This window comes from Pectinophora gossypiella, unplaced genomic scaffold (genome assembly GCF_024362695.1).
Source record: "Pectinophora gossypiella unplaced genomic scaffold, ilPecGoss1.1 Pgos_58, whole genome shotgun sequence".
Lineage (NCBI taxonomy): Eukaryota > Metazoa > Arthropoda > Insecta > Lepidoptera > Gelechiidae > Pectinophora > Pectinophora gossypiella.
In genome coordinates, this window is record NW_026063268.1 from 28,088 (window position 1) to 55,520 (window position 27,433).

Sequence of the window (27,433 nt, forward strand, 5' to 3'; positions counted from 1 at the left end):
TAAATGTTTATCACTTGCTCAGCGGTGAAGGAAAACATTTATTTATTTAAACATCGTGAGGAAACCGAAATTCCCGAGAAATGCATTTTCGGAGGTAAGTGACCTAACCTGTATTGGGCTGGTTTTCCCTTCGCGGGTTGGAAGGTCAGACAGGCTTTTGTAAAAAACCGGACTTGTCAAATCTTCAGGTTAGGTAAGCTGACCCTGTGACAAACGGGATAATGCTAGGGGGATGATGATGATGGGGTATTCCAGAGGTAAGATGAACTAAGCAACCACACCTCAAGAGCTTTCTGTTAGACCAACGTGGTAAGTACCTAATTACCATTTTTTTTTTAATTATGTGCCTAATTTGTCGTATGTCTGGTTTGGTTGTCGGTGTAGCCTCTCAGTGTCCTCAAAAGTCGTCATATTGTACTTGTCCGTTATTTTCGTGCGTTTTATACTTATATGCGTTTGCGCACGTTAATCATTACAGTCGTTATTGCAATCTCGTGGCGGCAACTCGCTCTGTCTATATTTAATATTTAAAAAAAAGCCCTTAAGAACTTTTATTTTGAATATCGAATTGAGTTTAAATTTAAATGTAGCTGGAAACAAATTCTATTTTTATAACACGATAAAGTTTTTGTCAGAGAAGTTTTTATTTTAAATTTAGTTTTTTGTGTGTTTTGGAAAGAGGTAGGTAAGTTTTGATTCTTTTTTTTTATATTAATTTACATAACATAAAACTATACAATATTCCCAATAAAAGGTCAGAGGTACATCCGTCGCAAGAACTGAATACCTGCGCTTTGCCGAGCTTTCCGTTAGACCAAACGCGAAGGGTGGTGAGCCTTTTCTCAGTCTATAAATATCGACAATTATAGAAAAAATACAATAGATTTTTAATTTTTTATGACGTGTCTTATTGCCGCAAATGGCATTAACTACTTGGCCGGACAAATGGGGAGCGTTGAGGGGTCTCACCCGGTACAAAATTTAAAACAACAGGAATGAGGGTGCCCAGTTGGGCGCGACCCTTGGCTCAGGTCCTCTGAGAGGAATATATTTGAAATAATTAATCGACCCTAGTGGGTCGATAGCGATAAGTCCTGAAGTGTCGAGTCTCCCGCCTACAGTAGAACAGCGTGGTGGAGTAAGGTCACGAGTACTAATTGTAGGGAGCGCTGGTAATTTCAATAAAACCCCACACAAACAATTGAATGAACTGTATTACTTAGGATATTAATTTAATTACAAGATCCAAACATTGAGACGCGTTGGCTTGCTCGCGCTAGAGATGTGACTGACCATAAATGGTAGACTATTAGGTATGTCCCATACACTAATATGTATACACTTTGAAACCATGTCACATAATTTTTTTTTGACAAATTGAACCGTAAGTCTCATTTAATGACAAATATGATAGTGCGACAGGGTTCTAAAGTGGGTAAGTACATGATATTGCTCATGAGTGTACATGTGGCCAGATCGTAGAATTGATCATTTCATGATGTGTTCGACAAATCATGAAATGCGTCATATTTCATGAAATAGCTAATTTAAGTTGACCACATCGATATTTCAATCAATGTTTGGCCATATCGCTCCATACCCTCTCCGGGTGATGGAGGGGAGGCCTGTGCCCAGCAGTGGGACATATATAAGCTGTTTATGTTATGTTTATGTATGTATAAACACTGAATCATCGTGTTCGTGTAACCATTAACGAATAGTTCATAGATTTCCCAACATTGAAATCTTGATGAGGTAGTGAATAATATTCCCATCATTATTATTATATAATATTTATCTCATAACATGAAGTCCCTGTGGTCCTGTGGTACGGTCACGAGCATTAATATGTATACACTTTGGTACCATGTCACATTAACTTTTTTGACAAATTGAACTGTAAGTCTCACTAAATGTCAAATGTGTTAGTGCGACAGAGTCCTAAAGTGGGTACATTATATTGCTCATGACTGTACACGGGTTTGCTTCTGAAACGGAGAGCATCGGTTCGAACCCGGTACCGGACTTGCTTCTTCTTCTTCTATCGTGTGGGTTGCGTATTACCAACCCCATCAACCCTGGTGTCAGGGTTACTATAGAGCCGCCAAAGGCCCCTGGCCCCTGACATGACTCAACAACTACATACTTACATTAGTAAGTAGTAACCGGCACCAACGGCTCAACGTGCCTTCCGAAGCACGGATCACCTTACTTTCGGACAATCAGGTGATCAGCCTGTAATGTCCTAACCAAACTAGGGATCACAAAGTGATTTTCGTGATTTGTCCCCACCGGGATTCGAAACCGGGACCTCCGGATCGTGAGCCTAACGCTCAACCACTGGACCACGGAGGCCGTTAAACATTGATTAATAATTTGCGATTTAAGTTTTTACTACTTAGTTACTTAAATGCTAAAATTAGTATGTCGGCCAAGGTTACTCAAAACCAGTTCAAATAAAAATAGTAAGTAAGTACATAAATATGTAAATACATACTTAGTTAAGGTACCTATCATGGTAGGTATAAGAAGATATGCTCAAAACTGACAGCTAGCATTTCAAGGTTAGCCCAGCTGACGTCATCCCACCCTGCGTTGCCATTTCGGAAAAAATAAATTACCCACGCACGACCAATATATTACATATTTGCTTTGCAAGGAAATTTTTTACTTTTAGTAAAACTTACAGTTTTAATTATTTTTACAGTCAGTTTTTTTTAGTCAGTAATCCACTTAATTTTCAATAATAAAAATAATAAAAAATGCTTTATTTCGGATTACAATGATCCATGAAAAAACATTCAAATCTTACCATATTTAGCCTATACGATCCCACTGCTGGGCAAAGGCCTCCCCTTGATTTTTCCACTCCTCTCGACTTTGCGCGATCTCTGGCCAATCCCTCCGATAAGTATTGAGGTCGTCACACCATCTTTTACGCGGTCTTCCTCGACTTCTAAGCCCGCCCTGAGGTGTCCAGAGAGTAACGACCCGTGCCCATCGCTCCGGATGCATCCGACAAACGTGTCCGGTCCAGTCTCACTTCAGTTTGCCGGACTTTTTCCCTACAGCAGTGATACCCGTTTTGGAGCGCAGTGTAGTGTTTAAATAAAATAAAATTAATAAATAAATAAAATCGTAAAATCATACGTCTTGGAATGTTGGTGATAGATACCAATTTAATGGTAACACTTACGTCATCAAAGGGCTAGCAATGGCGGCTTGTCATAGGATTGAGCATACCTATAGGCTCTGCATGGTAACCGCGCCGCGCGCTGCGCGAATTATATTGAAGCCTTCGACCAATAGTCGTTTGACATCCATCTACGTAGATAGAATTCGTATCGTTTATTGGTCGAAGCGCTCGACGTTGCTCGAGTTGACGGCCTCCGTGGTCCAGTGGTTTGAGCGTTGGGCTCACGATCCGGAGGTCCCGGGTTCAAATTAAAATACAAATTAGTTCAAATTGAAATTTATGTTTATTAGATAAGCGCATCTCGCCATCAAACGTAACAGTTTGGCGGGTTAATATTGTAAGAAATAAAATTGTACTTACCAATTTAACAAAGAAAAAAAAATCCCGGTGGGGACACATCACGAAAATCACTTTGTGATCCCTAGTTTGGTTATAGGACATTACAGACTGATCACCTGATTGTCCGAAAGAAAGATGATCCGTGCTTCGGAAGGCACGTTAAGCCGTTGGCCCCGGTTACTACTTACTGATGTAAGTTAGTACTTAGTCGTTACATGAGCCACGTCAGGGCCCCTTTGGCGGCTCAGTAGTAACCCTGACACCAGGGTTGATGGGGTTGTTATTCCACCCCACAACCCACACGATAGAAGAAGAAGCGCTCGATACAATTCGCGCCGCGCGCGGCTCGGTTGTCATGTAGACCCGACTGGTTTTCTTATACCATGGTACTTACCTACTCCTCATAAAAAAACGTTGAGACTCAACCGGTGTTTTTGTTCAACAACACGTGTCAGTACAGTAAGTAGTATTTTTCCTTATTCTATTTTTTTTTGTCACGTGACTTAAGTATGTAGATTTGCCGCAGATGGCGTTAACCTACGCATTAACAAGTTTCTATGATAATTAGTACGTTGAGTAAATAATTCTGATTCTTAAGTAAATTGTAGCCGGGTAGACTCCAAAGCACGGATCATCTTACTTCAACTTCAACTTTATGGTTATGGCAACCGGTCGTCGCATTATATTTGACGTGACTACTTGGCCGGACAAATTTGGCTGAGGGCTCTCACCAGGTACAAAATTTAAGACAACAGGCCTGAGGGTGCCCACTTGGGCGCGAACCTCGGCTCAAGGCGTCGTCTGAGAGGAAGAATATTTGAAAGAATTAATCGACCATAGTGGGTCGATGCGATAAGCGCTGAATGAGGGAAATCGTCGGGGTTCTGAAGTGTTTGGTGTCGCGAGCTGATTGGCCGCCTCTATGGCTAGAGTAATCGGGTCGTCAGGATCGTATTTCCTAATTCCATGTCATCATTATCAGCCTATTAACGTCCCCACTGCTGGGGCACGGGCCTTCCCTATGGATGGATAGGGGGATCGGGCCTTAAACCACCACGCGGGCCCAGTCCGGGATGGTTATTAACGACTGCTAATGCAGCCGGGACCAACGGCTTAACGTGCCTTCCGAAGCACGGAGGAGCTTGAGATGAAATATTTTTTTTCGTAGTCACCCATCCTATGACCGGCCTTTGCGAAAGTTGCTTAACTTCAACAATCGCAGACCGAGCGCGTTTACCGGTGCGCCACCGAGCTCCTCAATCTCCTCAAACGTCAATGCCACGGAATAGAAGAAAGAGATTGGAAAGGACACGTGAGCGAGAAACGTGCGCCATAAAAGTATGAGCAAATACTTCATACTTCAACTTTGCACTCCACTCGTCCGCAAACATTACGACGCACGGAGCTCCGCGATAGTGTATTAAAAGGTCGTCTTGTGCATTAGAACCTACAGAGCAAAAACACAAATATCGACTATCATGCAAGAAGATCCCTCCTTATCTAAAGAAAGCTAAAAAGTTAAATATGATTCGGCTATTTATAAAAAAAAACTTTTGTTATGCAGTATTTTACGAAAAGTAATGATGAAAAGTCATGATGAATGATAAAACCTAAGCCTCAATCCTCGGAGCAGACTCCTAATCCAAACTACAAACGAATTAAGTAACTCAAAAGTTCCAAAGACCAAGTATAGAATATACTTGCAAAAGTCCGCATAAACTAAATAAATAAATGCAACCATGTCGTTCACATTCCCGCCAAAAAGCCGGACCTTCCAAAACATTAAAAGAAACTCGTAATAAGGTAATTTTTTAACGTCACTTATTTCAGAACTATTTTAATTTTTAATTTCACGAAAATATTTTTCTGTGAGAAAGATTTTATTTTATAAATTCATTTATTTTAAATGCGTCATTTTGTCTCATTTTTCTTATCACGTCACAGGTTACTTTTTCATACAAATTCTATAGTAATTTCGTGTTTTGACGTTGAGTAAAAAGTAACTGATTTGACTAGTTGAAAACTAGCCTATTCAGTGGTTGAGTAGATTCTGCTTTTTGGCGCCGATTAATCGGCAAGTCGACAAAAATCGCTACATCTCTAGTAACTACAAATTGTCTTCCGGTGATTTATCGCCAGCCCACCCCTATAAGGATTTCGGGCGTAATGTATGTACGCAGTATGTTTATGTAGATTTAACTCATTAAGTGTTAAAGGTTGTCTACTTTCCTTATACAGTATAACCTGCAAATAACCTGCTGTCAAAAAGTTTGGCATCCAAGGGCAAGGGCTTTTAGGGTTGTCAGCCTTTGCAAGTAAAACGACCTCTGTGGTTGAGTCTTGGGCTCACGAGCCGGTGGTCCTGGGTTCGAATCCCGAGGTGGACATAATAATAAAAATCACTCTGAGGTCCCTAGTTTACTTTAGCTGCCCAGCTTTCTGCCCGTGAAACTGACTATTGGGTATTTGACTGAGTCAAAATTAAATTATAAAAAACTAATCTAGAAATAGACGCCAGTCGAAGATGATCAAAAGTCAGACTCATTTTACTTTTCGACATATTTTCAAATTTTATTTATGAATTAAGTAACAATGAGTACGACGTTTGACCGCTTTTATTGGTGACGTCACAGGACAGTCATCATCATCATCACCAGCCCATTAACGTCCCCACTGCTGGGGCACGGGCCTTCCCTATTGATGGATAGGGAGATCGGGCCTTAAACCACCACGCGGGCCCAGTGCGGATTGATGGTTATTAACGACTGCTAATGCAGCCGGGACCAACGGCTTAGCGTGCCTTCCGAAGCACGGAGGAGCTCGAGATGAAAACTTTTTGTTTGTGGTCACCCATCCTATGTCCGGCCTTTGCGAAAGTTGCTTAACTTCAACAATCGCAGACCGAGCGCGTGAACCGCTGCGCCACCGAGCTCTTCAACAGGACAGTATTTCCATGCATACTCCAAAGAAAACTTTCGTTTTGACGTTTCGTAAAAAGTATCTCATTTGACTAGGTTGTCAAGTAGTTTATCACTTAAATCAAAATAATATAGATGGCGCTGTTCAGATTTGACGTGATAATCACCTGTTTTCTCATTATTCGGGTACATAATTAATTCAAAAATACAATGTAATGGCAGACGCATATTATAAAAATAATTATAAGTATATAGTATTATGCGTATGTATGTACATATTAGTGATGTGCCGGATCGTTAAAAATGTATATCCGGGGATACGGATCTGAATACGGATATTTAGTGTAAAAATCCGCGGATACGGATCTTTATTTTCTTAAAAAAAAAAGATTAATGTTTTAGCTATTTCATTGTTATAAAAGTGATATTTTATCTTGCTTTCATTATAAAGATCTATCTATCGAAATGTTTGCAATATAAAGGTGCCAAATATTTGATTTTAAGAAATAAAAACAATCTGAATGGAATTTTATAGTTTTTTATTTAATAATTCTACTTAATCACTTGAAAAAGATCCGTAAAAGATCCGCGTGAAAAGTAACGGACACGGATACGGATTTTTCTTTTATCTCGAATATCCGCGGATACGGATATTCGGAACATCACTAGTACATATATATCCAAAACAAAAAGATAGAAGAAGCATATTTCTGTTATCCATGGAATTAGAAGGTTAAACGAAGGAAAATCATTACATTTTTGAGTAATTTGAGAGTATTCACAGAGTAATGTGAGAATTAGTGATTATTACATTAAATCTGTGCAAGGCAATCTATATTGTTTTTGTATTTAATAAAGTGTAAATCAAATTAATTTTAAGCATATTGACATCTATATTGACTCACCTTATCATATAATTTTGACATTGTATTTAGTTAAGCGTACCTAATGAAATTATTTTTAATCATATTCACATTTATATTAACTCACATTATTTTAATATCTAATTGAAATTGTAATTTAAATATATTAGAATTAAAATTGTACACCTAGACTGGTATGCTGCAGTGGATGTATGTAATATTGTTTAAGATCTTCTTGACCTGTAGCAATGCAATAAATACATTTGAATTTGAATTTTGAACGTAGCTTTGCATGTCCCTCTTCGCTTGTGACTCTACCCACCCCTTTAGGGGTTACGGACGTGAATACACTTACACCTTGCGGGCCCCGATACCGACCCCGCCGGCGTGGTCGACGATTTCCCTCATTCAGCGCTTATCGCTATCGACCCACTAGGGTCGATTAATTCTTTCAAATATTTTTCCTCTCAGACGACGCCCTGAGCCGAGTTTCGCGCCCAACTGGGCACCCTCAGGCCTGTTGTCTTAAACGTTGTACCGGGTGAGAGCCTTCAGCGCTCCCCATTTGTCCGGCCAAGTAGTTAATGCCATCTGCAGCAAATCTACAATAAGTCACGTCAAAAAAAAACTTACATCTTTAAGTACGCGTGTATGTAGGTAAAATCTTGACCTGAATCAATGCGTTTTGGTTGGCCTTTTCGACTGAGAACAAACACAAACATAAGGACAAACAAAATTTGACCTAGCAAAGGTCAATATACTGTTTACTTTGATGTAATCATACTCCGGTTAAATGTTGATATGAAATGGATTCTCTCCCAATTATTTAAGAGCTGCGCTCTTGTCGGTGGAGTAATCGCCATTACTCCATAGATAGGCCGTGTAGAACGGTGGTTGCCCCAATCGCCTTCCGTTCCGCAGTACACCGACCAATTTCTCAATCGGTGATGTTCTAGCTAGAGCCCTACCAGAATCCATTTCCTCGGCCTCCAACCAGCACTGATACCGCTGCTGCCCGGCATCAGGGGTGCCCTTTTGAAGTAGCGGCGCCTACTCGCTACGTCACAAGATCGTCATAGAACCTAAGTAGCATTTTATAGGTTAGCCCGTCCCAGTGAGCTACCCACTACGTTCTGCTAATCCTGTCGCTGTTTGGTCGGGGACTGCTTATTTTTATATTCGCAGCTAACCATCATATCTGATGGCCGTTCCACTATCCGCCCCGTGGACCCCGTAGATGGACCACAGCCCTACCTACTGCAAATTAAATGGATTATGGTACTGAAAATTATTAAAAAAACAGTAAAATTTTCATGAATTTTCCGACAAGAAATGCCACTTAATATCAACTCAGAATCATGGTCTGAATCATCCCCCTCAGTATTCGTTACGATGTCACTAACACCCTGTTTTTGTATACCTCATAAGATTCTCTTCTCTCGGACCTCTGTCCACCCCGTTAGCGACAATAAGCGAGTTTGCGCATGAGTTTAACAAAATGTTATCAGTTACATGAACCTATTTACTGATACGAAAGTGAAGTCCGTAAAATTGGTTTTTGACTATAAATAACTAGCTTTTACCCGCTGCTTCGCTCGCTTTTAATTCGTGATAAGTAACACGCTCGGTCTGCGATTGTTGAAGTTAAGCAACTTTCGCAAACGCCGGTCACAGGATGGGTGACCACAAAAAAAGATTTCATCTCGAACTCCTCCGTGCTTCGGAAGGTACGTTAAGCCGTTGGTCCCGGCTGCATTAGCAGTCGTTAATAACCATCAATCCGCACTGGGCCCGCGTGGTGGTTTAAGGCTCGATCTCCCTATCCATCCATAGGGAACGCCCGTGCCCCAGCAGTGAGGACGTTAATGGGCTGGTGATGGTGATCGAATCCGGACCTCCAGATCGTGAGCCTAACGCTCTAACCACTATACCATGGAGGCTGCCAATTTATGTCAACTGTAAGGCTACGTTCACACGGCGACTATTCGATTCGATATTTTCTCGCTTACGGGAGTACCGTATACGGGACGGCTGTTCACACGGTGCGAGGCCCACGGTTTTTTCTCGTATACGGTCATCCCGTACACGTGACAGCCGCCGCGGCGCGCGGCGTATTCGATGCAACCTGCCGCCAGTCGTTGAGTGCACACCGACATGGATCCCCGTGTTCCAATTCTTTTATATTGGTATTTGAGGAGGAGGTTTCGGCGCCCTAGAAAATACTGGGTCCATCCTTTATTAAAAACGGGATTACACCGAGAAAGAAGATTTGCATCGTTTTTTCAAGAGCTCAGAAATGATGAGCGTGTGTTTTTTAATTATTTTCGAATGTCAATAGCCAGCTTTGACAATTTACTAAACGCAAGCGCCAATGAGTATCGCATTCGTTAAAATCGTTTCGATAATCTCGCATTCCCGGTGGTAAGACCCTACGGTATACGGTAAAAAATATGTCTCGAATACGCGATTTTCTCGTATAGACGCCGTGTGAACGATTTTAAAAATTGCTATACAAATTTGGCTGTCACTACGATATTCGATAAAATCTCGTATACGATATACGTGAAAAATGACTCCGTGTGAACGTAGCCTAAAAATTTAGGATCACTCAACAGTGCTGCCTCCTACATTTGAGCTTTTAATTTTTATCCTAGACGAACAAATAAACGGACAGACACACATACACCCATTTTTAATATTAGTTTGGATTACGCAATAAGTAATACTTTTACTTTGAATGGAAATCACGTAATTTTTATTGTTTTTTTGTTGCTGAATAGAATAGAATACTACAAGTAAGTTTATTAAATATTACAAAACAAAATAACATGATTTCACGACTATGTCCCAAGCAGGGTAGACAGAGTACATCCATGACTGAATTAAGTAGATACTACCCACACCTCTCCGAGCTTTCTTTTTGCGTGTTTTTTTCAGAAATCTGACATGTATTTGTGATTTATAGGGTACATTAAGTTGGTAAGAGTAGGTTAATAAAGTATCTCCACATCTTGCCATGTTGGCGTACAAATATTTAGACTTAAAACCTTAATTATACAATCAAAACAATTACATTTTCAAGTAGACCAATACAACAGGTATATTATACATTCAATTTAAATTGTGGTACAGTCTGAGAGAGGTAATCATTAATTTTATAATAGCATTTTTCTACCAAAAAATTATACAACAACTTTTTAAATTCCGGTACACTATCACTTAGATTTATGCTGTTAGGTAAATGATTATAAATCATCCATCCATCCATCTCAACCATCGGCTCAGGGGGTCTGAGAGGAAAATCACCACAGTGACACCGACGCGACCCCGTCTCGGCGCGTGCGACGATTTCCTTCATTCAGCGCTTATCGCTATCGACCCACTAGAATCGATTGTTTCACATATAATTATCCTCTCGGACGACGCCCTGACCAGAGGTACGCGCCTAACTGAGCACCCTCAGGCCTGTTGTTTTAAACTCTGTACCGGGTGAGAGCCCTCAGCGCTCCCCATTTGTCCGGCCAAGTAGTTAATGCCATATGCGGCAAATCTATATTAAGTCATGTCAAAACCATCGAAACTTATTTTTGTCACATAAAGCCTTTTGAACCGAACCAATGTCAATATTTACCAAAGACTAACACATTATAAGTACGCATTTTATTGTTATTTGTAGGTATATTACAGTATGTAATAGGTAGAACCTTAAGTACTTACTTACATCAATATAACTCTTTCAATGGAATAAATATTTACTTACGAACTTAACGCATGCCATGAGATGACCGTCATAACATATTCAAGGTTTTTTTAAAGGCTTCTTCCGTGGCGTGGACTTAGATAATATATGAGTTTTCATTAAAGAATTTCCAGATTTTCCGGTCTAAATAACTTTTTAAATTATTTTTTTTTTTTTTTGGTTTGGTTTTCCCCGAAGGGTAAGGCAAAGGGAACTATGCCCATACAGCCATGTCTGACGTATTTTTTTTTCTTGATGATTAATGAAATGATGAAAGGTGATGATGATGAAACCTAAGCCCCCACCCTCGGAGTAGACTCCTACTCCGAACCCCAAACGAATTAACTCAAAAGTCCGCATAAACTTTTGAGTTATGAAGCGGCTTCCTGACACGAAGCGAAAATAGGCAGATACACTTTGTTTATTGAATACTCCAATATAATAACACTCGCGAATGTCTTCCGACTAACTTAATGCGATCATTAACCACAAAACACCACTTCGTATTAATTATTTAGATTATTCAATGAAGAAAGCAACTGTCCCGTTCCCGCCTCCCGCCAAAAAGCCACTTTTTAAATTAATTTGACAGCTTCGAAACGAGACGTTTTCAAGTTACCAATATTGGGGTTGTTGCGGAAGAAAAATCCTACTAATTTGGTAGTTTTTATTAACTTTTCTCAGGTCTCGTTTTATTTGGGAGCAGACTCCGAGACTGGGTTCGAACATCGGAAGTCAATATCATTATCATGAACGCAAAAATATCTAAGATAGTTTTATCTTTTTGCAAATATCCAGTTAGAAGTTATGTATGGCGCCAACTTACGTAGGTTTCAACTGGATATTTACAAAATGACCACTGATTCTAGAATATTTTTGGTTTAACTGATATAAAGTGTTGGTATATCATCTGTAGTAATGATATTACCACTAAATGCCACCGGCGTTTGAAGATCTACTCACTCATGGTATAAAAAACCAAGTATGCTAAATCCTATGACACGCCGCCATTGGTAGCTCTTTGATGACATAAGTGTTACCATTAAATTGGTATCTCCAACATTCCAAGGACGTAAATATTATTATTAAAAATTTACGAATTACTGACTAATGTATTTAATTATTATTACTTGTCATGTATATAAACACCATTCAAACTGTAAGTAAATGTTTTACTAAAAGTTCAAAATTTCCTTGCAAAGTAAATATAAAAACATTGGTCGTGGGTAATTATTTTTTTAAAAATGGCAACGCAGGGTGGGATGACGTCAGCTGGGCTAACCTTGAAATGTTAGCTGTCTCTTTTGAGCGTACCTGGTTTTCTTTAACTATGTAGGTACCCACTATGTATTATTTTGACATGATATAAAGGAATACCTACGTATTTTTGTTTCAGACAAGCAAATACAACATGGCGAACTCGCAACTCCCACTCGGTCCGGAGATTCCTCGGTTCTACGCAGGGCGATCCGTTTTTATCACTGGAGCAACTGGTTTTATGGGAAAGGTGAAAAAAATAATCATTCAAGAAGATTTTATCCTTAAATTTCAATAAAGGCATAAATTCCTATAGAATAGATAGGCTTGACAAGTGTTACAGGGCGTCTATAAGCGCGAGTCCGAAGGTTAGACAGGCTGTCGCTTGTGTAAAAACCGGACCTGTACAATTTTCAGGTTAGGTAAGCGGACCCTGTGAAAACCGGGTAACGCTAGTTTTTCGGTATTTCCTCTTAATTTAAGTATTTTACTAATTTTAATTTATTAATCTTTGTACAGGGTTGACTATTAAGACAATGAGGGACTTTCTAGACTAAGTTCCCTGAAAAAAATACAGATGGCGCGTTCCAGATCTGTCTTGGCTTAAACTTCTAATGACATGGATAACAGCCATGTGCATTTTTTATCTTTGTGTTTGGGTGGGATGACTCTTGTTATTACACCCAGGCACAACAAATCTGCCACCCATTATTATTGTGATCAAAATATTCACTTTATTTTGATTTGTCATATAGGTAGCAACATAATTCTATACGTGTGTGATCCAAATATCAACAAATTACATTTATTTATTTTTGAATAATTATGTACCCCAAGCCAAGAGAAAATAGGTAATTATCACGTTAAAGAACAGCTCGTTGAATCTGAATAGTTTTTTATTTCGGAAACGTAGCGTGGAAAGTCCTTCGTTATAAGTTCTTATTGTTTTTTTTTTTAATTTCTAGGTTTTGATAGAGCGTTTATTATCAACGTGTCCAGAAATCGGTCGGCTGTATCTCCTAATGAGGGCCAAACGAGATGTCATGCCTGAAAAACGTCTGTTGCATTTAAAACAATCTCAGGTACGCTATTATATTACAGTTATAATAACAGCATACATAATAACATATTATGTAACGTAACGAACTCTGAGGGGAATGATTTAGACCATGATTCTGAGTTAATATCAAGTGCAAAATTTAATGACTTTATGTTTTTTTTTATTATTATTTTCAATTCTATACTATTGCGATGAAAATATTCACTTGATATTAACTCAGAATAATGAGCTAAATCATCCCCCTCAGTATTCGTTACGATGTCATTTACACCCCGTACAAGTACGTACAGGTAGCGATACAAGTTCTTGTGGGTGTTAGTGACACCGTAACGAATACTGAGGGAGATGATTCAAATCATGATTCTGGGTTGATGTCAAGTGGATTTTTCTGTCGGAAAATTCATGAAACTTTTTGTGTTTTTTTATTATTTTTCAGTTGTCCACTTTGGAAACAATCTTGCCACACAACACGCTTGCCTATTTAATGTTTATTATACTCCAATATCATAATGTTTTAGTAAATCATAAGGCCACAGTTCCTCTTCATATTCCTTTAAATAATTGTGTTTTTTTGAACAATTATATTGTGTGGAATAATTATCTTTAAATAATTATATTGTGTTTTCATCTTTTTTGTATTCTATGTGTTCTCGCAAATAAATTGATTTGATTTTTTTGTTCTTTCAGATATTTGAGAATATTCGTCGCACCAATCCTGCGCAATTGGACAAAATCCACATGATTGCCGGGGATGTCTCTGTGCCTCAGCTGGGTATTTCACTCGAATCTCTCGCGTTATTAAATGAGGTGAGCATTTTTATTAATAGTAGACTTGCCGCAGATGGCATTTACTACTTGGCCGGACAAATGGGAAGCGCCAAGGGCTCTTACCCGGTACAAAAATTTAAGACAACAGGCCTAGGTGCCCAGTTGGGCGCAGGCGTCTGAGAGAAAAAATATATGAAAGAATTAATCGACCGATAGGTCGATAGTAATAAGCGCTGAATGAGTGAAATCGTCGACCACGCATTTTTTGAACATAATCTGTAAGTACGTATATAAGTGATCAGTTGGCCTAACATGCGCATCGTGATAAAATTTTGTCACGGTCATTTTATCGATTCTGACGATATAAATATGTTTTGTTGATTGGTGCTAATATGTGAACTCAAATAAGTCACGTCATTCTGTCAAAATACGAACAATATCACGTGGTAAGCATATTAGGGAAAAAACAAACTTATTTTAAATGGATTTCGACAAAATTTATTCAGTGAGCCCTGCATGTGGTCTAAAAAGTTTTATTTTATTTTATTTATTCATGGAACTCCAACACAGTACATTTCTAACATGATACCAAAAAAAAAAAAATATAATAAAAAGAAATTAAAAAACAAAAAAATTTTTTTCGTGTTCAATTTCGAAATCCACGGCAATTATAGGAGTTCACCTCATTTTCGAAATTGTATCCACATTACAGAACTAAGTAAAAAAACAGAAATTTAATGTAGGTTATTAACATAATAGAATACGCTTTAAAGCGGCCAGACTGTTACTTCTTATGTGGCCTAATCCTCAGAATCAGAATCAGAATCATTTATTCAACGTAATTATCATGGATAAACTTGTTGAAGGTCAATGTAACATTTTTGAATTTACGTCATTTCGCAAGGTGTTATGGCTGAGGAGAAGAAATGACAAGAAACTGCAACAGCAACACATCTTTTAAATCAATGAGGGTACATTACAAATTATTTAATAACTACAGGAACACATTCAATACCAGACATTTTTATCATTTAGGTAATCATTAATCTTATAATAAGCTTTATAAGATTAATGATTATGCTCTGTATGCAAGACCGCTGATGATGTTAGTTTGAACCCCACTTTTTTCCACCAGGTGTCAATAGTGTTTCACTCGGCAGCCACCCTCAAGTTCGACGAGGAGCTTCGGAAGGCCGTGGACCAGAATGTTCGCTCTGTCATGAGATTGATGGACATCTGTGACCGGCTGCCGAATGTTGAGGTATGAACAACGGGGGGGATAAAAAAGCCACAGCGAAGCAACTCATCTAAAAAAGCAATACTGATTGCAATTTGACATTTGCGCATAAAAAAGTAAGTGCACAATGCAAACGAATGTCAAATAGCAATATTGCTTTTTTGGATGAATTGCTTCGATGTGGCCTTTTTAACTGAACTTTACAAAAAAGTTTTCTTTTTTTCTATTTAACTTATTTATGAATTTTAATAAAGGCAAAATATAATAATGAGTGCGACACTTTGTCATGTTTTTCTATGACGTCACAGTGTACTTTTTCATATAAATTCTATGGTAATTTCGTGTTTTGTCGTTTTGTAAAAAGTAACTGATTTGACTAGTAGGAAACTACCCTCCTTCGACTGATTTTGATGTTTTTTTTTTATAACTGAGTGGATTGTTTAAATACATTTGTGCTATTTCTTTTCTGATCCACCAGGCATTCATCCACGTGTCAACAGCGTACAGCAACGCGGAACGAGACGCCATAGAGGAGCGCATTTACCCTGCGCCTGCGCCGCTCGACCAGCTGCTGGCGCTAGTGGACGCCGCCCCACCGCAGCTGCTCACTGAGATTACTAACAAGTATGTATTTTGGAGAAATCATTTTTTCTGAGTACACTTATACTAGATAACAAAAAACCATAACATAAGTTCACGATAATACGCAATTGGGGTAGTCAGAGGTACATCTGTGTTAGTGAAATTTGCACTTCACTTTTCCAGGTACATCTCACCAAAACCCAACACCTACACATTCACAAAAGCAATAGCAGAAAATGTGGTCCAGCAGCATGGAAACCAAGGTTACTCTGTCGCCATCTTCAGACCTACTATTGGTAAGTAGATTTGTTAACTTCTTCTTCTATCTTGTGGATTGTGAGGTGGATTACCAAGCCCAACAACCTTCTCTACTACTACTAGAACAATCCTGGTGTCAGGGTTATTACTGAGCCGCCATAAGCCCCTGACATGACTCATGTAACGACTACGTACTTAAATTATAAGTAATAACCGGGACCAACGGCTTAACGTGCCTTCCGACAATCAGGTGATCAGCCTGTAATGTCCTAACCAAACCAGGGATCACAAAGTTATTTTTATGATTTGTCCCCACCGGGATTCCAACCCGGGACCTCCGGATCGTGAGCACAACGCTCAACCACTGGACCATGGAGTCCGTTACTGACTTATTACTAGTTTTGGACCTTGGAAATTAGTTGGAAAATAATTTAAAATAACTTGAATTTTGCGACGGAAAATTCCACTTGATATCAACTCAGAATCATGGTCTGAATCATCTTCCTGAGTATTCGTTACGATGTCAATTACACCCATTCACTTTTGCTCACCTCTTTTGAGGATACCTCACCGGCGTGCGTGTATGAAGCGATTGATGAATGTGGAGGAAGCAAGAGAAGTGTGTCAGGATCGAAGCAAATGGAATTCTATAGTCTCTGCTTACTCCGGTGGGAGATAGGCGTGAGTTTATGTATGTATGTATGTTTATTTATTTATTTATTTATTTATTGCAAAGCCACAGGTTATTATAAAAGGTGTTACATAATTAATAAAGTACAAGTGACACCCTGCAAGGGCACAGCAATTTAAAGTGTAGAGAGGCTACTAGATACAATAAAAAATAAATGATATTAGTGTTCTATTCTATGTTAGTAAATTATTTATATAGTGTTAATATGTTAGTTAGTACTTATTATCTATAATATATATGGGTTGTTCTTCTTTTTTATCGACAATGATCTGTCCTTCGTTCTGCTTCTGATAAGTTATGTTTTAGAATTTTATTTCATGTTTTGATTGTCCAAAAATATAATTATCTTATTATACTCAAAATACAAGCAAAATACTAATCGGTTCCTCAATTAGTTATTAACGTAACTTGATCGTTTTTCACAAAATTATGTGACAGAGTGGTAAATTGAAATGCTGTCTCCGATGAAAAGGGCCACTCTGTCACAATATTTTTTGGAATGCGCCTGCAAAGAAAAGTATGTTACCAAGATAAAGAGAACCACTAAATAGTCCTCTACAGACACATATTTATATGATGTTTTAAAATATTTATTGCCGTTATAATTTTAAAGATGTTAAATCCGATAAATCGAGAAAATGTCCTTTTATTGTCGATAAAAAAGAAGAACGACCCATATATTTTTCTCTACAATTAATCAACAATAGGAACTTTACATATTTTCTTTATCATTAAAAAATTCTGAAATCGTATAATAACACTTATTTTCTAGGAATTGTTTTAATTTTTTGATAAATAAAGAAGGATTTTTTATATTTTTTATGTATTTCGGTAGATGATTATATATTTTGATCACCATATGATGGGGGCTTGTCGCTACCAACTTCATCTTGGTAAAAGGTTTTATTATTTTATTTTCATTCCGGTTATTTCTTTTACTATCATTCTCCATAAACGAATATAGTTCGGGGTGTTTATTTATGAATTTACTACATTCTAATATATAAATACATGTAAGGGTCAATATTTTATGTTTTCTAAAATGCGCCCTACACGACTCTGTTTGTTTAATATTAGTTATTATTCTCACAATTTTTTTCTGGACAATAAAAATATCATCTACCTCACAGCAATTTCCCCATACAATAATTCCATATGCGAGACGCGAGTATGCATACGCATAGTAGGCTGTCAAGGCCGTATTGAAGTCTGTTGCTCGTTTTAGCTGCAGGAGAGCATAAGTTACAGATGATAGTTTCTTTTTTAGGGATTGCAGGTGGGGTTTCCAGGTCAAGTTAGTATCTAGCTCGATCCCTAACAGGGTAGCACTTTCAACCAATTCAAGATTTGTATTTTTATACGTGTAGGATGGCAGTTGTAACGGTGTCTTTTGTGCAGGCTTAAATTGGATGATTTTTGTTTTTTTGAGATTGAGTTCTAAGTTGTTCTCTTCTAACCAGGACTGAATTTGATTTAGGGTAGAATTCAATTTATGTATAAGTTCACCCGTATTTGCACATGTTAATAATATAGAGATATCATCCGCGAAAACTACGCATGTTTCTGTTATTTTACTAGGAAGGTTGTTTATGTACAGGAGAAATGATACACAACCCAAAACGCTACCTTGAGGGATGGATGCATTTGATAGGACTCTATCAGATCTGATATAATCAATTTTACCTGTACCATAATCAGTATTTTTTATTTCTACATATTGTGCGCGATTTTCAAGATAAGATTTAAACCATCGATGGGCTACGCCTCGGATACCTGATTTGTAAAGAATCTTCAATAACGTGGCATGACGAACTCTATCATACGCTTTACTCATGTCCAGTAGGAGGCCTACTGAATATTTCTTTTCATCAATGTTTTCGTAGATTTTTTTCATGTATTTGTAGACTGCTAGGGTGGTGCAGCGGTTTTTCCTAAAGGCGTACTGATTGTCATTTAAAATATTATATTTCTCTAAAAACTTATTTAAACGTGTTACCATAGCCGTTTCGAAAATTTTTGCTGATGTGGGAAGAAGAGAAACTGGTCGATAATTATTTATTTCAGTAGCCGGACCTTTTTTATGGAAAGGTTTTATTAATGCTATTTTAAGAGCGTCTGGAAAAACACCTTCCAAAAACGATTGATTTATTAGCATTGCGTAAGGTAGAGTCAAGATGTCAGCACATTTTTTGATAAGTTTTGGTGGGAGCTCATCTATTCCAAACGAGTTTTTATTTTTTAAGTTTCTTATAATGCGATTTACTTCCTTTGTTTCTACGGGGCTGAGAAAAAATGTGTTTAGAACCGATTCCATGTTATCTTGTGATTGTTGAGATACTCTGCTACTACCTTCACTTCCGATAGATAAGAAAAAGTTATTAAAAGTATTTGCAACTATACTTGGATCCTTTATCGTATTATTTGACATCTTTAAAGTAATATTTTTAGTGTTTTTAGCATTACTTTTATTTGTTTCGTTATTAATAATATTCCACGTACACTGCATTTTATTGTCAGAGTTTTCGAATTTTTTCTTATTTAAGATTTTTTTAGATTTACTAATAGTCTTTTTCAGGAGTTTGCTGTATGCTTTATAATGGTTTCGCAAGATTTTATTGTGAGTTTGTAGTGTCAAAAGTTTAAGGAGTCTTTTGTTGTGACAAGATGTTTTTAGACCATGTGTTAAGTATTTTATTTTCTTCGGTTTTGTTTTGTAATTAACGGTTATCTTAGGAATGTGTTTATCGAGTGCATTTTGAAGAATATTATTGAAAATATTATAGTTTTGGTTTATGTCGTAATTTGGATGGAAAATAGTCTCCCAGTTTATGTTAGCTATCTCTTTTTTAAATGTCTCTATGTTACCATCACTATAAATTCTCTTAACAACTGAAAACTTTTTAAGGTTATGCTTTATAGATGGAATTGATAGAATAACACTTCTATGGTCTGAGAAGCCAAAATCATGTACGTTAGCTAATGCCTCTTTTTTACTAAAGTTTACGAAAACCAAATCTATACACTTTGCACTGGTTTTAGTTATCCGCGTTGGTTGTGATACTTTTTGTTGGAAATTATAAGATAACAGGCCAACTCCTCCAAACCATACAGGACAATTTTTTTGCTGAAGTCCATTTGCGAAGGGGTAAGGGGGTTGTTTTGGCAGGTTTTTTGTAGATTCTGTATCTGAATTTTCAATGCCTTGTTTTCGCTATCGAGGTTGTTTATTCTTTTTTCTAGCTCTTTAATTTCCGCTTGGATCTGGTCTTCTTTTATAGTAATAGAGAAAAGTTTCTCATCTATATCTTGTTTTGCCTTTGACATAGCGCTTTTTATTTCCTCTTGGATCATCGCTCTCAGATCTGAATTTATTTTAGTAAGTATATTTAATTTTTGTTTCTCTAGCTTTTTGTCTAATAAATCACTTATTTGCTGTAGGGTTATTGTATTTGTAGTTTCAGTCGGAGGTTTAGAGAAGCGTGAATGGGTCCGCGTATTTCCAGAGTCAATGTGGCTGTCATCCTTAGAGCTGTCATCTAAAAATTCTTCGGTGGATGAATTGACGATATCTACAGTCGGAGTATCTATTTTTGGTTTTCTATGGGTGACGTTCAAATAATCGGCAGATAAAAAATTCAAGGAGCTGGATGGATCCGTGAGCTGTTTCACCGGTGTGTCGTCTGTTCTCTGTGCTCGTCGTTTAACTGATCGGCATCCAGGACAGTTCCACACTCTGTCCAAATTATGTCTATTAGCTGAAAATTGTTCCTGCGTAAGGTTCAGACACTGGAAGTGATAGTATTTCGTACAATCCACGCAGGTCAAGACATCACTGATGTTGATATGTTGTTTACACGCTTCACAGTTCCTCATTTTGTATGTATCTTTTGTTTATCAATTATGTTTTATAGTGGCTGTTTTATTTCTAATCGTGAACCGATATCTCTTAGTAGGTGCCTATTGGTCATTAGTAGTTCTAATGCAGTGATCTCTAATGGTGCATTATAGCGTTACTGCTTCAGAAACTCTACACTAGATGGCGTTGAATAGATAGTGACATCTAGTTAAAATTTGTAGAAATACCCTTTCAGCTATTCGGCAATAGATGGCGTTGAAATAGTGGTGACATCTAGTGGTCTTTTATAGAATTTCTCTTTCAGTTTCGCAGCACTAGATGGCGTTGGCGTGAAAAAAATAGTGTTCTGTGATTGGTTATCCCCAGTGCTTATGGTTTTTAAAACAGTCTCAACGGAACTTGATTATAGTTTTATCATAAAAAGTACGTTTCACTTAGAGTTTTTGTCACTTTATAATTGTTTTTATGTCTAGTAGACCCAGTAATTAATTTTTGGTACAAATCACAAAGTTCACTGTACTCAAAAGTCACTTAATACACCTCGATTATAATCGAAAACATTGTCCAAAATAATTGTTTTACTGTCTCACAAACACTTATGCATGGTTTTCACAACCAATTTTACAACACAGACACATTTCCGTCTTTTAAATTTCACTTAAAGTATTTTTAATTACAAATTTATACGGACTCGATGTTTACAGTGCAGAGCTAGCGCCCTCTCCATGTTTGAGGATACCTGTAATGTTATGTTGTTCCACAGTGGTATCCTCCCTCCGAACTCCGTACCCTGGGTGGATAGAGAACCTGAATGGACCCAGCGGCGTCATAGTCGGCGCTGGCAAAGGGATCCTCCACGTCTTCGCCTGCAAGTCCTCCGCCAGGGCTGACATGCTGCCTGTTGACATTGCTATTGACACCCTCATTGCTGTGGCTTGGGAGACTGCTGTTGACAAGTGAGTGGTCGTCTTAACACGTTTCAGAAAAGCAACCAAGTATCTAATGTCAGGAAGTCACGTGAAAAAACAGTTAAATATATTAAATATCTCCTATACTTAAAGGTTGTCTGGAAGAGATTGCTACTTAGCAATAAGGCCGTCTATTGTACTCATTCTATTTATCTTTTGTTTTTTTCCTGTTTGTGCAATAAAGTACGAGAAAGACTTACGACGTAGGACTTACATTGACCAAATTGGAGATGTTCTTAGAAAAGGTTTAATATGATCTACTCTGGACCGGCGTGCGTGTATGAAGCGATTGATGAATGTGGAGGAAGCAAGAGAAGTGTGTCAGGATCGAAGCAAATGGAATTCTATAGTCTCTGCTTACCCCGGTGGGTAATAGGCGTGAGTTTATGTACGTGTATGTATGCAATAAAGTATTTGTTATGTTATGTTATGGTAAGTAATGTTAATTGCGGCAAATCTACAATAAGTCACGTCAAATAGAGGAAGAACTTGGAATTTGTACGGATGCTAATTGTTTGTATGTTTTGTTTGTGTGCTATAAAGTACTTATATTTTATTTATTCCTACTGTGTACTAATACCTACTTATATCTAAAAAAAATTGATTTGAAAAAGAAAAATACAGGCGACGAGCTGTAGTCTATTCTAAGTGTCTTGAAGATGCCCTTGTCTTGGTGAAGATTCGCCTTGGTGCCGTGGTAGCACAGTTGGCAGAACGCTTGCCTCTCACTTTGATGTCGCAGGTTCGAATCCAGCTTGTGCTGGATTGATAGTCGAATTTGTTTTCGAATTCATGTCTGTATCATAAATAATTATCACGTGCTCTGTGGTGAAGGAAAAACATCGTGAGGAAATCAACATTCCCGAGAAATGCATTTTCGGAGGTATGTGATGTGACCTAACCTGTATTGGGCTGGTTTTCCCTTCGCGGGTTGGAACGTCAGACAGGCAGTCGCGTCTGTAAAAAACCGGACCTGTCAAAACTTCAGGTCTACACCGGTTCCCAGGTGGCATAGCCGAGCTGCCATGTGTGACGGATGCGGTAGAGACTTGGTTGAGGGAGCTTAAGCTGGATATATGATCCACGTAGGATATTTTATTTTTGTTTGCCATACGCAATAATATCCACTGGACCACAGAGGTCGTTATTACCAACAGTGTATGCCGTAGATACATAAGACACTTATGTAGATGTAAGGTCAGTTTAAAACCCTTTAAACCAATCCGCTTAAAACGAAAAAATAAAGCCGTTTAAAACCGAAATCAACCATTTATTTCAGTTTAAAACGGCTGCTGTTGCTGACTATGATTTTGTTAATTATAACTACATTTTCGTGATTTTACCGAGGTAGGGATATAACGAAGTACCTAAAAATTGAGTAAAGAATTTTGATTTTTGATTGATAGTAATTTACTTAGCGTGTTTAGTTCTATAAGTAGGTACTTTATATTGATATTCTATAAACTAATAAATACGAAACATGACGTCAAGTGACTAAAACAATTGCCCATAATGAAGTTTAAAACACAGTTCTTTTATTGTTGTTGGCGAGTTTTCAACGGTTTAAAACGATTTTTTCGGGGTTTAAAATGGCAACATTTGGTTTGAAACTTTTTAAAACGGTTGTTTTACATCTATAGACACTTACTTTCTTTCCGGCCAAGTAGTAATAAGTCACGTCAAAAAAAAAAAACAAAAAAAAACACTTACTTTCTTCGCAGGTCACAAGAAGTCCGCGTATACAACTGCAGTACGTACGACAACCCGACCACGTGGGGCGAGTTCGAGAGGAACCTGCGAGAGAACGTGCGCGCGCACCCGCTGGACAAGGCACTGTGGTACCCCACGGGGTATACTACTGAGAACAGGTGCCTTACATTTTTACAACAAGAGTCCCATTGACATTCAGAATTTATAAAAAACTTTTTTGTCACCTTCAGTTCTGGGGGGTTGAAATGGCTAAATCGAAGCAATTCATCTAAGAAAGCAATATTGCTATTTGACATTTGTTTGCATTGCGCAATTACTTTTATTATTATTATTATAAGTACGAAATTTTTTAACGTTTTTCTATGACGTCACGGTGTGCTTTTTCATACAATTTCCTTGCTCATTTCGTGTTTTGACGTTTAGTAAAAAGTAACTGATTTGACTAGTTGGAAACTAGATAGATAAAATACTACATTGAGTACAATGGACACAAAATACAGAGATAAGGGGGGTTAAAATGGCCACATCGAAGCAATTCATCGAAGAAAGCAATCCCTTATAAAAAAAAATGACATTTGCGCATATAAAAGTAAGTGCGCAATGCAAACAAATGTCAAATAGCAATTATCATAATTATCTTTTTGTTGTTTCAGATTTATGGAGAAGGTTCTAGAGCTTTTATTTCAAACATTACCACTGTACACCGCCGAATACGGAGCACGGTTACTTGGTATTAAGACTCGGTAAGTACGTCATGAAAATAATATAAAATTTATTAAGCGGTAAACATTAAAATTTACTAGACCAGGTATATTTAAAAAGTAACGAATCATAAAAATTCTACTATTATGTGAATTATAAATAAATAAAATATTATTTTTTAACACTTACTAAATTGTTGTTGTTATTGTGTTGTTGTTGTATTGTATTTATTAATAAAATATTTATATCATAAAATAATCAACAACACTTTTTTTGCAATGTGTCAAAACTGTCAAAAAAATAATAATAAAAAATGAAAAAATCTCACAATAATAATAATAATTTATTTATTTCACGAAACATGTCTCATATGTGTTAGTAAACTTATTCTAGATGTCTGTTGATGTGTGTTGTGTCTTATTCTACAATGCGGGACTTTCCACGGGATCTTCTCCAAGAACAATATAGATGGCGCTGTACAGTTCTTTCTTCGTTTAACCTGCTAATTTCATGGATAACAGACACATGCATCTTTCATATTTCATAAACGATGACCCTTTTTATTACACCTAGGCACAACACATCTTTCACCCATTTATTATTCTGAATAAAATAAAAAGAAGCAATATAGGTAGCAACATAATTGCTTATTGACAGTTGCAAAATGTGCAAATCAGATTCGCAAAAAAATTCAGATACGGCAGTTAGCGATGACATCGATAAAAAAAAAAATATACGGTCGAAATGAGAACCTCCTCCTTTTTTGAAGTCGGTAAATAGTGTTTCTTCACAGGTTTTTTTTTCTTTCTCTGGCGTCATGCGGCTTGCATATTTCCCAAACACGAAGACGGCAAAAGTTTAGGTAACGTGTATGGTCTTTCAGGTTAAGCCTAATAACAGCAGACCAGCGCATCAGAGCGATGAATAAAGTCCTCAAGTTCTTCTCCATGAAGGAGTTCCGCTTCGAGACTGGAAACGTACGCCGGCTGCGCGCGCGCTTGTCGCCAGCCGACGCTAAGATCTACAACTTGGATGTGCAGACTATTAAGTATAATCATTTTTTACATTCATCGATTTTTGGCGTCTAGTGGTTGTGTTTTGGAGTTGAGCTCACGATCCAGAGGTCTCGGGTTCGAATCCCGGTGGGGACGTAATCACAAAATTCACTTTGTTAGGCCAGGTTTGGTTAGCCCATTGCAAGCTGATCACCCGATTGTCCGAAAGTGAGATGATCCGTGATTCGGAAAGCACGTTAAGCCGTTGGTCCGGGTTACTTCTTAGTCATTACAAATAGAATAGAAGTTTATTGCAAGCCACAAGTAACACATATTTAACATCATGAGTTATATGTCAGGGGATTCAGGGGGCTTTTGGCAACTCAATAACAACCCTGGTACCAGGGTTGATGAGATTGGTCATTCTGCCTAAATATCCATCCAAGTTATCCTTGGATGGCATTTTCCTTATAGCTTCAAAACACTTGTTCGATTCTGCTCCGCACCACCCAAATCCCCTGAGACGACGCCCCGAGCCGAAGTTCGTGCCCAACTGGGCACCCTCAGACCTGTTGATGTTGTCTTCCTCAGCGTTCCCCATTTGTCCGGCCAAGTAGTTTCCTTACATGGCCAAAATTTCCAATGCACGTACATAATATAACATGATATAAACAGCCTATGTGGTAAGCCCAGTGTTGAGCACAGAACTCCCCTCAATCAACCGGCGGGGTATGGAGCATACTCCACCACGCTGCTCCAGAGCTCGTAATATTGTAATAACCTATTGATATGTTTCAGTTGGGATGATCACTACAGAAATTTCGTGAAAGGCACTCGAAGATACCTCCTTGGGGAGAAAGACCAAGACCTCCAGGAAGCCAAGCGCCATATCACCAGGTAAAGCATTAACATTGGCCCCGATTCCTGTCCTGACACATCTTAATTTTATTTTAAGTTATACCTGTCATTTTCTTATCCGCCGAAAAGGAAAGGGATGGGTGATTGACAACTGTTAATTTCAAAATTAACATATAACCCGGGCGACTAAAATAGGCACCTCGCTGATATGCAACCCGTTAGAAGTGTGCTATCAACTTAATTCTATCGGGTTTGTTAGCCAGTATAAAATTTTGGTAGATTTTTTTTTATTTCTGCATAAAATTGACGTGTGTTCCATAATTTTTATGCCTGTCGATTATCCGTTCCTCTTCTTTTCTGTGGATAAGAAAAAGACCCCATTGCCATGCAGTGGGACAAAATTAGACTATAAAAAAATCTGTATGTATTTTTTTCTTTTTACAGAATGCGTTTTCTCCACAATGCAGTGGTACTCTTCACAGTAGTTGGGTTCATAAGATTACTTCTGCGCCACCCTGTCATAAAGGAGATTGTTTATGGATTTTTTGCTTTATTGATGTCTCTCTTACACTCAGCGTATATGCGTGTTACAGCGCAATGATTCTTTTGTTTTAAAAAGTTTTTTTTAAGTGCAACGGAATAATTGTGAAATGTGTGTATGGAGGCGCTCTGTTGATGATTCTGAGTTGATATCAAGTGGAATTTCCTGCCGGAAACTTCAAGAGAATTTTAGTGGTTTTTAATATTATTTTCCGTTTCATACTTTTGGCGACGGAAAATTCGATATCAACTCAGTATCACGGTCTGAATCATCCCGTAAAGATTTCGTTACGATGTCACTAATACCCTGTGTAATACCCATTTCACGTAGTACATCAGAACTTGTCATTTGCAAATTGAGACAAGAATGTAAAATTTTCGCGCGCGAATTGAAGCCGACTAATTAAAAAGATCGCATCGCGCCGGTAGGGAGGTCCCTTATTACTTATTATATTCTGTTGTGATTCTTATGGTGCTAGGAATAACAAAAAAAACTTTAATAATAAATACTTTAAAAAAAAACTTTAACATTTGTGAAATTAAATTATTTCGTAACACGGTTTCAAGGCACAACAAGATATTACGACAAAATTATATTTTACTTGTATAATTTAAATTAGGATTTAAGTGATAGGTGCTGTAGCAAATTAGGAAAATATTTAAATAAGAAGGAATGTGTTATAAATAAAAATAAACTGTTATTTAGTATATGGTTTAAATGTTTAAATTGTAGTTTTATTAATCCCGTAATAACAATAAAGGAAGTTTCTAAATAACACAATGAACTAACTATAAATATGAAATAAAAGTTAGGCTAACTAAAATTATTATGAATGCACATATGATTATTATTTTATTTTTGGCTCCACGTTTTTATTTATCCTACAAAAAATGTC

The 27,433-nt window shown here is 37.6% G+C and overlaps 1 protein-coding gene across 4 annotated transcripts; it reads left to right on the forward strand.

The window, feature by feature from the left end:
• Positions 1-465: 465 nt before the first annotated feature.
• Positions 466-27,264, forward strand: LOC126381503 (putative fatty acyl-CoA reductase CG5065). Of its 4 annotated transcripts, none has more exons than XM_050030987.1 (14): positions 466-685; positions 11,740-11,785; positions 12,452-12,562; positions 13,278-13,394; positions 14,060-14,179; positions 15,276-15,401; positions 15,856-16,001; positions 16,143-16,255; positions 21,528-21,720; positions 23,454-23,600; positions 24,096-24,185; positions 25,028-25,192; positions 25,938-26,036; positions 26,442-27,264. In XM_050030987.1, exons 3-14 carry the CDS (start codon positions 12,467-12,469, stop codon positions 26,596-26,598), a joined length of 1,569 nt encoding a protein of 522 aa, XP_049886944.1. In that variant the 5' UTR covers positions 466-685; positions 11,740-11,785; positions 12,452-12,466; the 3' UTR covers positions 26,599-27,264. The 4 variants fall into 4 exon arrangements, with proteins under 4 accessions (XP_049886944.1, XP_049886945.1, XP_049886941.1 ...); XM_050030988.1 differs by having other exon boundaries at positions 466-681; XM_050030984.1 differs by lacking the exon at positions 11,740-11,785.
• Positions 27,265-27,433: the final 169 nt, after the last annotated feature.

Bases quoted from the DNA above. Each gene is read 5' to 3' on its own strand.
- LOC126381503 (XM_050030987.1), top strand. From the start codon at position 12,467: ATGGCGAACTCGCAACTCCCACTCGGTCCGGAGATTCCTCGGTTCTAC. The intron at 16,002-16,142 runs GTATGTATTTTG...TCACTTTTCCAG, and splicing joins CTCACTGAGATTACTAACAA to GTACATCTCACCAAAACCCA. The intron at 21,721-23,453 runs GTGAGTGGTCGT...CTTTCTTCGCAG, and splicing joins TGGGAGACTGCTGTTGACAA to GTCACAAGAAGTCCGCGTAT.